Raw genomic sequence first — 13,421 nt, forward strand, 5'->3', positions numbered from 1 at the left:
TAAACATGTGTTCACCCAAGGTCTGCAAGCACATGCTCGAGCACTTGGTTAAGAAGATTTGTTATAACACAATTGTGCAGGGAATAATATTTTAATTAAACTATTGGTTACAGAAAATAACTGGATAAAATTGCACATAAAATTTATTAGCACTGTTCTTCATAGTATTTTTCATTAGGTTTTCTTTGCTTCAATGAATATGGATGATCCTTAACTTGTTTACTTGATGAAGACCCTGAAAACCAAACCTTGAGAAAAGATTATGAAAAAACCTTTAAAAAATACCAGGGGCTTGTGGTAAAACAGGAACAGCTCTTACGAGGTATGAATACCTAAGCAATGAGAATGCAACAAAGTTCTTACTACACATTCAGCTTGTTCTATTTTTGTCAGATAAATAAAGCTAATACCAGACTAATTGAAAGTTCCGTGAATTTTAATGTACTACAGAATCTTCTGTCTTTAGCATTGATAATGATGTTTTAAATTTCACTCCACTATCTTTCTACCAAAAAGCCCCATTCAGCTCTTAAATGTATAAATTACATTCTTGAAATTGTATTAATCAGAAAGGATTTTTTAATCCAATGTATGACCTTTTCAATAATAAGAATCTTGTCTCTCAAACCCTGCTATATGTATCTTATATGGTGACAATTTTGTTGCTTTCCTAGGAAATTGATGAAAAACTTTTCAAAATATTTCTCTTTAATAAAAAATAGTCTCCTCTTTCTGGGGTTTGTTGAGAGATTTAACAGTTCAATAGTATGGTTTCTCAGTCATTGATAGGATGCAAAATCTTATGTCGTGAGTAAGAATGATGTGGGACTTTTAAGTGTGCATTCAATTCCTGCTCTGTAGCTGACTATTGATTTTTTCCCCCAGCTTTATTGAGATATAATTGATATATAGCACTGTGTAAGTTTAAGGTATACAGTGTAATGGTTTGATACAATATATGTTCCAGAATGTTTACCACAATAAGATTACTTAACAAATCCTTCTCCTCACATAATTACTATTTTGTTGTTGTTATGGTGAGAACATTTAAGATCTGTCATAGCACCATTCAAGTATACAGTACAGTATTTTTACCTGTAGTCACCACGCTGTATATTAGATCCTGGAACTTACTCATCTTATAACTGAAAGTTTGTACTCTTTGACCACCATCTCCCCATTTCCCCCACAACCCAGTGTCTGGTAGCCATCAATCTACTCCTTGTTTCTGTGAGCTCAGCGTTTTTAGATTCCACATATAAGCATATAAGTGAGAACATATAGCATTTGTCTTCCTCCATCTGACTTATTTCATTTAGCATAATGCCCTCAAGATCCATCTTTATTGTGGCAAATGTCAGAATATCGTCCTTTTTAATAAACAAGTAATATTCTATTTTATATATATTATATATAATGTATAAGTAATATATGTTATATATTTTATATAATATTTTATATAAAATATACATCACATCTACTTTATCCATTCATCTATGTATAGACACTTAGGTTGCTTCCACATCTTAACTATTATGAATAATGCTGGAGTGAACATGGGGGTGCAGATATCTCTTTGAGATCATGGTTTTATTTCCTTTGGATATATACCCAGAAGTAGGATTGCTGGGTCATATGGTAGTTCTGTTTTTAACTTTTTGAGGAACCACCATACTGTTTTCCAGAGTGGCTGTACCAGTTTATATTCCTGTCAGCAGTACACCAAGGGTTGCCTTTTCTCCACATTTTGCCAGCATTTATCTCTTGTCTTTTTTTTTATTTTTAAAGAAGATGTTGGGGGTAGGAGTTTATTAATTTATTTATTTTTGCTGTGTTGGGTTTTCATTTCTGTGCGAAGGCTTTCTCTAGTTGTGGCAAGCGGGGGCCACTCTTCATCGTGGTGCATGGGCCTCTCACTGTCACAGCCTTTCTTGTTGCAGAGCACAGGCTCCAGACGCGCAGGCTCAGTAGTTGTGGCTCATGGGCCTAGTTGCTCCGTGGCATGTGGGATCCTCCCAGACCAGGGCTCAAACCCGTGTCCCCTGCATTAGCAGGCAGATTCTCAACCACTGTGCCACCAGGGAAGCCCTATCTCTTGTCTTTTTGATAATAGCCATTCTGACAGGTGTGAGGTGTTATCTCAGGGTAGTATTGATTTGCATTTGATGATTAGTGATGTTGAGCATTTTCATGTGTCTGTTGGCCATCTGTACGTCTTCTTTGGAAAAATTTCTATTCGGATCCTCTGCCCATTTTTTAATTGAGTTGTTTGATTTTTCGATGTTGAGTTGTGTGAGTTCTTTGTGTATTTTGGATATTAACCCCTTATTGGATATATCATATGCAAATATCTTCTCTCATTCTGTAGGCTGCTTTTTCATTTTGTTGATAGCTAGCTTCCTTTGCTGTGTAAAAGTTTTTTAGTTTGATGTAGTCCAATTTGTTTGATTTACTTTTGTTTCCCTTGCCTGAGGAGAAAAATTATTGCTAAGGTTGATGTCAGAGAGCATACTGCCTATGTTTTCTTCTAGGAGTTTTATGGCTTCAGGTCTTACGTTTAAGGCTTTAATCCATTTTGAGTTTATTTTTGTATATGATGTGAAAAAGTAGTCGTCCAGTTTCATTCTTTTGCATGTAGCTGTCTAATTTTCCCAACACTATTTATTGAAGAAGCTGTCTTTTAGCCATTGTATATTCTTCTTGCCTCCATTGTTGTAGATTGACCACGTAAATGTGAGTTTATTCCTGTACTCTCTATTCTGTTCCATTGATCTATGTGTCTGTTTTTGTGCCATACCATACTGTTTTGATTACTGTGGCTTTGTAGTATAGTTTGAAATCAGAGAGCATGGTATCTCCAGCTCTGTTCTTTGTAAAGAACAAAGCTGGAGATATTGTTTTGGCTATTCGGGGTCTTTTTGTTTCCACGTACATATATATTTTAAATTGTTGTATTTTCTTTTTGGAGTGATCCCTTTATCATTATGTAATGTCCTTCTTTTTCTCTAGTTACAGTCTTTGGTTTAAAGTCTATTTGTCTGATATAAGTATTGCTACCCCATTTTTCTTTTTGTTTCCATTTGCATGGAATACCTTTTAACATCCTCTCATTTTCAGTCGGTTTGTGGCTTTAGATCTGAAGTGATTCTCTTATAGGCACCACATGCATGGGTCTTGTTTTTGTATCCAGTCAGCCACTCTGTGCCTTGATTGGAGCTTTTAGTCCATTTACACTTAAAGTATATTGATACGTATGTACTTTTTGCTATTTTGTTCATTGTTTTGGGTTTTTTTTTTTTAACAGTCCTTTTATGGTCCCTTCTTTTGCTCTCTTCCCTTGTGATTTGATGTCTACCTTTAGTGTTATGTTTGGATTCCTTTGTCTTTTTTGTGTGTGTTATCTATTATAGATTTTTGGTTTGTCGTTACCATGAGGTTTTTATATATATATATATATATATATATATATATATGTTATAAACCTTATGATACATTATTATTTTTGTATAGACAGCCAATTTTACTTTAAAGATATTTAAATATTAAGAAAATAACCTTATATGTTTACTTATATAGTTACTATTTCCACTGATTCTACTATTTTTTGTTAGATTATGTTTCTGTCATCATTTTCTTTCTGTCTGAAAGATTTCCTTGTATATTTCTCACAGGATAGATTTACTAATGAATTATTTTATCTTTTTACATCTGAGAAATTCTTTTTTTTTCTTTTTTGAAATATTTTTACTGGTTTATAATTCTAGGTTGACAACTTATTTCTATTTTCTAAACATACTGTTACACTGTTGACATGCTTGCATTGTTTCTGATGAGAAGTCTGCTGTCATCCTTATCTTTTCTTCATCTATATATGAGGTTTTTTCCCTCCGGCTGCTTTAAAATGGTCTCGTCATCATTTGTTTTTACCAGTTTGATTATATTGTGCTTTGGTGTAGCTTTCTTCATGTTTCTTGTTCTTGGATTTCACTGACCTTATTGGGATTGTGGATTTATATTTTTTATCAAATTTGGAAAATTATCAATTATTATTTCTTCAGGGACTCCAATTACAGGTATATTAGGTCACTTGACGTTTTTTCCATAGTTTACTGATACTCTACATTTTTGCTGTTGTTTTTTTTCTTTGTGTGTTTAATTTTGGATAGTTTCTAGTTATGTCTTCAATTTCACTAATCTTTTCTTCTCCAGTCTCTAAACTGCCGTTAATTCCATTTAGTATACAATCTCAGGCATTGTAGTTTTCATTGCTAGATGTTTGATTTAATCTTCTGTATATCCTCCATGTCTCTACTAAACTTTTAGAAAATTTAGAATACAGTTATATAACTATTTTGATGTTCATGTTCGATCATTCTAACTGTGGTGTCAGTTCTAGAACAGTTTCAGTTAGCTGATTTTTCTTTTCCTTACAGGTTGTGTTTTCCTGCTTTTTTGGAATGGCTAATAATCTTTGATTGGAGGCAGGACAATGTGAAATTTTCATTGTTAGGTGATGGATATTATTTTATTCCTATAAATATTCTATTCCTGAGCTTTATTGTGAGACATAATTAAATTATTTGGAAGCAGTTTGATCCTTTTGGATCATTCTCATAAGATTTGTGAGTTTGGACATGAGCAGCATTTAGTCTAAAACTAATTATTCCATACTACTGAGGCAAGGCTCATGTGAGAACTCTACCCAGTGGCCCATTAATTATGAAGTTTCCAGTATAGCTGGTAGAAAGAGGCATTATTTCCAGCTCTGTGTGCATGTCATGTATTTTTTCTTCTAATTCTTTCATTTTGTTCTGCCCCCAGCCTCAGATTAGTAACACATGTGACTAGTCAGTACTCTGCTCAATATGTAAAGTAGACCTCTGCAGAACTCTGGAACTCTTCTCTTTTTGAAGCTCTGTCCTCTCTGGTATTCTTTTCTGTGAACTCTAGCCCCCTTGGCTTTCCTGGTCCCTTGGTTCCATCTCTTCATTCAAGAATTCTTTGGGGTTCTTCTGGGATTTTTCCTTATCTGTTTCATGACCTGGAATCTCTCAAGACAGTATTCTGGGCCAATCATGGGCCAGGTCATTTGTTTCTTATCTCTCTGGGATAACTATCCGTCATCATCTGGTGCTCAGTGTCCTGAAAACCCTTATTTTAGTCTTTTTGTTGTTGTTGTTATTGTTTCTGGTGAGGGTTTCCAATCTGGTCCCTGCTCCTCTTATGTATTAATTTCCCAGAGTTGCCAAAACAAAGTACTGCAAACTGGGTGATTTAAAACAATAGAAATTTCACAGTTCTGGAGGCTAGAAAGCCAAAATCAAGATTTCAGCAGGGCCATGCTGCCCCTGAAGACTCTAGAGAAGAATCTTTCCTCGGCTCTTCCTAGCATTTGGTGGCTTCTGGCAGTCCTTCGTGTTTCTTGGCTGTGGCTGCATCTGTTCATTCTCTGCCCACATCTTCACATGGCCTTCCCACTGCATCTGTCAGTTATGTCCTCTCTTCTTATGAGGACCCCAGTCATTGGTTTCAAGGACTACGTTAATCTATTATGACCTCATCCTAACTAGTTACATCTGCAAAGACCCTGTTTCCAAATTACTTCGAATTCCTAGGTTCTGGGTGGATGGAAATTTGAGGAGAACACTATTCAACCCACTTACATCTGTCTTGGTTGCAAGAAGAAGTCTACTATATGCTTTTCCAACACAACTTTAAAACCTTTTATTAGTGCCTTGCATGGAAAGTCAGCATGGTGCAATAGTGTAAATGTGTGAGCTTTGGTTTCTGGTGGGTTTTCTTGCTGTGTGGCTAGGGCAAGGTATTTAACTTCTCTGAATCTGGGGTTCCCCATCTGTAAAAATTTTTATAGTATTTCTTGCCTCGTAAAATTGTCTTAAAATGGGTTACTGTTTCTATATCAACTAGTACAGTGCCTGGCATATAGTAGGTACTTAATTAGTGAGAATTGCTTTTCCATTTCAAATATTTGTTAAATAAAAGTTTATACGTATGCATATATATTTTTCATAAAGGTTTAGAGATGGTTTATAAGAGTACATAAAATGAAATACTAAAAAAATTGAGCAAAATCAAGACAATAGGAGAGCAAAAAGACTATATTGGCCATAATATTCTATGTAATTCTGACAGAAAACTTTCAGGTTTAACTCTGAAGCTTCCTGTCAGTCAAGGCCAAATGGAAAACATTATCTGTTACATAATCTCATTGTCAAAAGGGAACAATTAAATGAGTTTCTTGTGAGAATGTAAGCATTTTTATTACCAGTATCTAAAAGAAATTTTACTTAGAACTAGTAGACAGTGGCCTCAACTTTGGTTAGTGTAACAGTTATTTTACTGAATTTCATATGGCCGTTTTCTGTAGACTATCAAAAACTCATTTTGAATATGAAAAATAGGTTTTAGTATCCTTAAATTCAGCTCTAGCTGTACTCTACATTTTTTAGCACAGCAGCCCCTAATTGTTGAAATTTTACCTTGTTTTCTACATGCTTGCCTGTTTTATTATTTGCTAACATATACGTTTAATTGACATTTGATTACAATTAACCTCTTAGCTCCAAGAGGGTAGGAATCATTGACTTATTTTGGTTATTGTGTCTTTCTCAGCATCATAAGAATATTATTTTATATATAAGTTTTGTTTCATATAGCATATATATCAATAATAATAGTTTTCTAATGAATAAATTAACTAGTTAAAATTTTCAAGATAATATACTATCTTCTACATCTGTTACTTTAATGGGTAGAAATGATTTATTAAATTGTTGATTCAATATGCCAGTTATTTAACTCTCATTTATTTTACTTTCCTAGTTGCTCTTTATTTGCTTCTGAATCTTGCTGAGGATACACGTACAGAGCTGAAGATGAGGAACAAGAACATAGTTCACATGCTGGTGAAGGCTCTTGATCGGGACAATTTTGAGCTGCTTATTCTAGTTGTGTCATTTTTGAAGAAACTCAGCATTTTTATGGAGAATAAAAATGATATGGTAACTTACATTGAAACAGCCCATGTTCACCATTTTTGAGTTAGAATATTTTGATAAAAAGTAAACACATTATCCCCCTACTGAGATAATTCTAAATGAAAATTTTACAATGGCAGTAACTCACTTAAGTGGCTTCATTAAGAAATATATTTCATATTAGTTAATTATCCAGATAATTAAAGTTTTCTGGATAAAAATATTCTCCTAATATATTGTACAGAATGAATCTTTCCATATTAAACATAATATATAGAAAGTAATTTTAACTTTAGATTGTGTTTCAGAGTCATCTGGCCTTATTATTTTCCCCTAAGGTACTTTTCTCCTGCATTTCTGGTATTAGTGTGTGGAATTACAGTTTAGCCCAATCTGTTTCTCATTTATTATTCCAATTGGTAGCTGCAACCTGTTGATTCTGCTTAAGTATCTCTTGAAGCTATCTGTTCTTTCTATTCCCAGTGCCATTGTGTTAGTTCATGCCCTCTTTATTTATACACTCTTCATTTCTTGTTTGAATCATTACAGTAGGTTCCTATTTGCCATCTTACATTGTGTTGATGCAGTTGTCTTTGAGAAATAGTACAAATTGATCATATATTATTTCTGCAGCTGAAAAATATGTATAATATAGAAATATAGAGAGATGGAATAAAAAAATCTGCTTTTTTCCATGTCATTAAAAAGTCTTTGTAAGCACAGTGTTATATTAAATAGATCATACATTAACCATACCTTGCCTTCAGATACTTAAGTTGTTCATAATTTTAGCTATTATAAATAAGACTTCAGTGGACACATTTGTACATGCATCTTTGTCTGTATTTCTGTTTATTTTCTTAGGATAGATTTCTCAAAATGGAATTATTGGATCATTGGCTTTAACTCCATTGGAAACTATTTTAGAACTGCATGTTAATACAAGTCATTATGTGACTGTGTATTATTGGTATAAGTGGATTCTCCTTCAGATAGTCTAAATATATAGTAGTTCTACCTGTTCTTTTTCCTTCTTTTAAAATCTAATGAGCTAGGAAGTAGCTTATGCTTATTGAACAATATGGCATGCTCTTTGAAAACCTGAGACTGATTAATTAGATTTAATAAGTGCCTTGAATTCTGATACTTGGAATACATGAAATTTTATTTTATCCACAGATATTTAGTATGTGTCATTTTCATCATTAGTTTTGATGATGATTGATGATCACTGTGTCTGATACTCTTTTAAGATTGAATTTACTTAATCAAAAACATGTTTTTGTTTTTATCAATCTTATATTCAAGAATAATATGACATGGTGATATATATACTCCTGAGTATAGTTAGAGTGTGGCTAAGTAGTCGCTTCTCCTTGCTGTAAGTTGAAATATATTCTTCCATTTATGTGTTTAGAATAAGTTCACCTTTATTAGGTTTGCAAAATTCAAATTGATTTGCCATAAGCATGTGTCTACTGTGCATTGCTTAGATTTGTATTTAGATAATACTCTTCTTATGTGTTTATTCTGTCAAAACTGATCTCAGGTATATAATTAAAAATTATTTTCTGGTAAAATCATAGATTCAGAAAATAGAATATAAATTGTCTCATCAAACCTCAGTTTTTATTGGGGAGGAAAAACAGGTTCAGAAAAGGTAATTCATCCAAGGTCATAAGAATAATTTGATTGGCAGGGTTTTTAGGGTAGATGTTATGAATTTCATCTTTTATTGTGGAAAAGAATTCATTTTATTCAAGGGTGTTGTATAGAATTAGGATTTTTAGAGCTCAGCTGGACCTTATCTCTATGTTTACATTTTGTAGATTAACTCCTAGTTTTACAGATGAAGTAACAGAGGATTAGAGAGGTTAAGTAATTTGCTCAAGGAAATATCTCCAGGATTCGGCTTCCTACTCCTTTTCTCTGCCTCCAAGGCAAAATTTATTTTTGTTTTTATTTTATATTGTTTTTTTTAAAAAAGATTTTTAGCAATACTAAGTATAAGCAATTTTTAAATGTTGGCTTTCAGAAACACTGAAAAATAATTACTTAAAGGTTGAAATAAATTTGCTTGTCAGTTTGATAAACTGTCACTTTGTAGAGAACTTTTAATAAAAGTACTAATTAACTATAAATTCCATTTTAGAGACATAAAATTAAGAGGGTTTTGCATGTTGAGACAATGACTAAATTTAGCTTTGGGCATTGGGCTTTTATCAGCCAGAAACATGATTAGAAGACTGTGTCTAGTGTTTAACTATCTGATTGGGCTACATGTTTTACATTCCATTCTTTGCAATGGAAATACAAATTAAAAAAAAAAAACTCTCCAAGTTACTTTATTAAGTTTGCCATAACCACCAGTGTGTACTGTTGCTGTTTTGAAAGAAAAATATTACTTAATATAATTAGTAACAGATGAAGCCTGTGGCATTTTTATTTAAGAGGGATGGAGGGGAGGGATGACTGATCCATTTGTGAGGTTGTATTATTTATTTAAATAAAGTGTTCATTTTACTGTTATAATGAACTAATACTGACCTTGCTTTTTAGAGTTATATATTTTAAAGGAAGTTTACTTTGCATAAAAAATCTTTCAATTAATTATTTAAATTGAGTTTTCGTATTTTTTATGTAAATACAATATGATTAAAAGGGAATAAGTCATATTAGAATATGAATTTAAGAACAACAGAGAGGATATATATTCCTTGGGTTGCTTATTTTCTTATTAAGTTTTGAGACTTGTTTTTGTATTTTGAATATAAGTCTTTTATCAGTTATGTTTCCAAGTATTTACTACTTTTCTGTGGCTTGTGTTTTCATTTTCCATGAAGAGCAAAAGGTTTTAATTGTTATGAAATCAAGTATATCAAAAAAAATTTTAATAGATTGTATTTTGGTGTTATATCTAAGAAATCTTTTCTTTTTTTTTTGTTTTTTTTTTTTGTTTTTTTGAAATCTTTTCTTAACTCAAGGTCACAAAGATTTCTTCCCGTGTGTTTTTCGAGGAGTTTTGTAGGGTTTGTGGTGTTGTTGTTTTTGTTTTAGTCTGTGATCCATCCATTTTTACTGAATTTTGCAGATGGTGCAATGTATAGATCAATATCCATGTTTTGAATATGGATTTCCAATTGTTCCTGCACCATTTGTTGAAGAGACTATCCTTTCTCCACTGAATTGCCTTTGCACCATATTGAAATTGCCTTTGTACTGTTTTTGTTGAAAATCAGTTGGCTATGTATGTGTGGTTTTATTTTTGGACTCTTTTCTGTTCCATTAACCTATGTTTCTATGCTTTCGCTGATACATTTTTGTCGTGATTACTGTAGCTTTATAATCTTGAAATAAGGTAGTGTGAACCCTCAAATGTTGTTGCTGTTTTTCAGAATTATTCAGGCTATTTCAAATTCTTTATCTTTCCATATATTTAGAATCAACTAGTCTATTTCTTTAACAAAATATCCTGGAATCTTGATTAAGATTGCATTGAATCTATTGGCAGGATACAGTATATTGACTGTATTGAAGTTTCCGATACATGAACATGGTATAACTCTCCATTTATTTAGGTGTTTCTTGATTTCTTTCATCATTTCATAGTTTTAAGCATATGTATTTTGCACATATTTTGTTAGATTTATACTTAAGTGTTCTACCATTGTAATGGTAGCTTTTAAAAAAGAATCAGTTTCCTGTTGTTGAATGATAGTACATAGATATACAGTTGAATTTTGTATATTGACCTTATGTCCTGTGACCTTGCTAAATTCATTTTTTTACTTGGGATTTTCTAAGTAGACAATTATATTACTTGTAAATAGAAAGTTTTATTTTGTCTATTCTTAGCTATATACTTTTAATTTCTTTTCTTTTGCCTTTTTTTTTTTTTTTTTTTTTTGGTCTTACTGTACTGGCTAGGCCCTCTAGTATGATGTTAAAAAGGAATGCTGTGACTTGACATCCCAGCCTTGTTACTGGTTTTAGGAAGAAAACAATGTCTTTTACTATTAAGTGTAATTTAATATAGTTTTTTTTATAGATACTTCATTGGTTTAAGTAAGTTCTGTTCTAGTTTGCTGAGAATTTTTATCAGGAATGGTAGTTGGATTCTGTCAAATGCCTTTTCTGCATCAATTGAGATAATCACATGGTATTTCTTCTTTAGACTGTTAATGTAGTGAATTGTATTGGTTGACTTTCAAATGTTAAGCCATTCTTGCATTCAGCAGGTAAACACAACTTGGTCATGATATATTGCCTTTTTATATATTGCTAGATTTGATTAGCTAATATATTGTCTGTGTTTATGAGGGATTACTAGTTTATAGTTTCCTTATGATGCCTTGGTCTGGTTTTACTATTAGGGTAAGTCTGACCTCATAGAATGAGTTGGGAAGTATTCCCTCTTCAATTTTTTTGGAAGGGTTTGTGTAGAATTGGTGTTATTTCTACTTAATTGTTTAATAGAATTCACCAGTAAAAAAGTCATCTGGAGGTAGAGTTTTCTTTCTTTGAATTTCTTTAATACCTATAAGACTATTCAGGTTATCTGTTTATTTTTGAGTGGTAGCTTTGCAGTTTGTATCTTTCAAGTAGTTTTTCCATTTCATCAGTGTTGTCAAATGTATAGGTGTAAAATTTTTTGTACTTTTTCCTTCTTATATCTTCAGAGTCCAAAGGTCTGAAGTGACTTTTTCTGTTGCATTACTGATATTGGTAATTTGTTTTTCTCTCTTTCTCTCTCTTTTTTAATAGGTTAGTGGTTTATCAGTATTATTAATATTTTCAAAGAACCAGCTTTTGGTTTCATGTTTGATTTTTGGAGGATATTTTCACTGAATATAGAATTCTAAGTTGACATACTTCATAAATATCTCTGCATTGTTTTCTGGGTTGCATAGTTTTTGATAAAAAGTCTGATGTCATTCTTATCTTTTGTCCTCTATATATAGTGAGTCTTTTATTTTCTGCCTGCTTCCAAGATTTTATCTTTGATTTTCGAAGTTTGAATATGGCCAGGCACACAAGTGCATGTGTGTGTTGTATTCTACTTGGGGTTCTTTGAGCATGTATCTGTGTTTTTGATGTCCTTCATTGTTCTTGGAAAATCCTTAGCCATTATCTTTTCAGGTATTCCTTTTGTCTCTTTCTGCCTGTCTTCTACTGGCTTCCAGTTACACATGTTAATCCATTTGGTATTGTCTCATGGCTCTTGAATGCTGTGTTGCTGTGTTTTGTTCTTCTCGTTTTTATTTTTTTGGGGGGTGGGGTGGGGTTGAGTTTGGAAAATTTCTATTGACCTACCTCTGGGTTTACTAATCCTGGCATTAGCTATATCAAGTCTACTAATGAGCCCTTTGAAGTTTTCCTTCATCTTCGTATTATGTGTGTTATGTGTTTTAAAATTTAATTCTTTTGGTATCATTTTTTTCTGTGAGATTATCTGTGTTTACATGTGTTTTTCATCTTTTCCAATAGAGCCTTTAACATATTAATCATAGTTATTTTAAATTCTTTGTCTAGTAATTATACAAGTCATATCTGAATCTGGTTCTGTTGATTGCCTTATCTCTTATCAATGGGTTATTTTCTTGCTCTTTCAAAGTATCATAATTTTTTGTTGAAAGCTAGATATTATGTGTAGATTAGTAGAGTGAGATAAATATTATTTATGTATGGAAATGGACAGACCTTTATTTTAGGTCTTTAATGTAGGGGGGGATTAAGTCATTTTTGTCAAGAGTTTAGCTATATTTGGTTATCCTCCAGGCACCATTAGCTTCAAATTCATCTAGCGTTTCTTTGTCTTTGGTAGAGTATTGATGGTCAGAGGATTTTTCTCATTGTTCATGTTCCACCCTCTATTTCAGGCTTTCCTAGCATGCCTGTGACTCAAAGAGGCTTTCTCCTCATTTTAACTCTCCCCCAGTAATATACTGCTGTTATTTGTCACTTGGCTTTTGCTAATCTGGTGCCAGGGGCAGGGAGGGGATAAGAAAAGAGACTTTTTCCATTGTTCTAATTTAGTTTCAGGCTGGTCTTAGGCTTATCCTGTGTCCATGGTTTTCAGCAATGGGGCTTCCTAAGTCATCCTGTCAACACCTCTCAGGAATTTTTCTCTGTTTCCTTGCCCCAGCTGCAGTGGGTCTTCACCTATGCTTCAGATGTGACAGGATTTGCCATACTTCCCCAAGAGGCTTAAGTCTTTTTTTTTTTTTTTTTTTAGGGGAAATGGGAGAAAAAGATCCAGACAGGATTTTATGCCTTCTCCCCCGTGGCAGCTGTGCCCCTCTCCCAGACCCATGCCACTGAGGGGAAGTTTTCTTCCATCTCCTGTCCTATCCCCAGTTTTTCTTGTGACCCTCTGATAAGGTCCTTGGAAAAGAGCTTGCAAGTGGTTGCAAACTCCCTGAG

The 13,421-nt window shown here is 32.9% G+C and overlaps 1 protein-coding gene across 3 annotated transcripts in view; it reads left to right on the top strand.

Moving 5' to 3' along the window:
• KIFAP3 (kinesin associated protein 3) overlaps positions 1–13,421 on the top strand; it is a 158,072-nt gene that overhangs the window by 42,336 nt on the left and 102,315 nt on the right. For 2 of the 3 annotated variants that reach the window (XM_027086349.1, XM_027086350.1), the window contains exons 8-9: positions 224–322; positions 6,844–7,022. In XM_027086349.1, the coding sequence (XP_026942150.1) occupies positions 224–322; positions 6,844–7,022 (278 nt within the window). The remainder of the gene's footprint in view (positions 1–223; positions 323–6,843; positions 7,023–13,421) is intronic. The other variant, XM_027086351.1, reaches the window with a different exon arrangement.

The sequence above is a fragment of the Aethalodelphis obliquidens genome, unplaced genomic scaffold, assembly GCF_003676395.1.
Source record: "Aethalodelphis obliquidens isolate GAN/ISIS:26980383/991018 unplaced genomic scaffold, ASM367639v1 scaffold55, whole genome shotgun sequence".
Classification (NCBI taxonomy): Eukaryota; Metazoa; Chordata; class Mammalia; order Artiodactyla; family Delphinidae; genus Aethalodelphis; species Aethalodelphis obliquidens.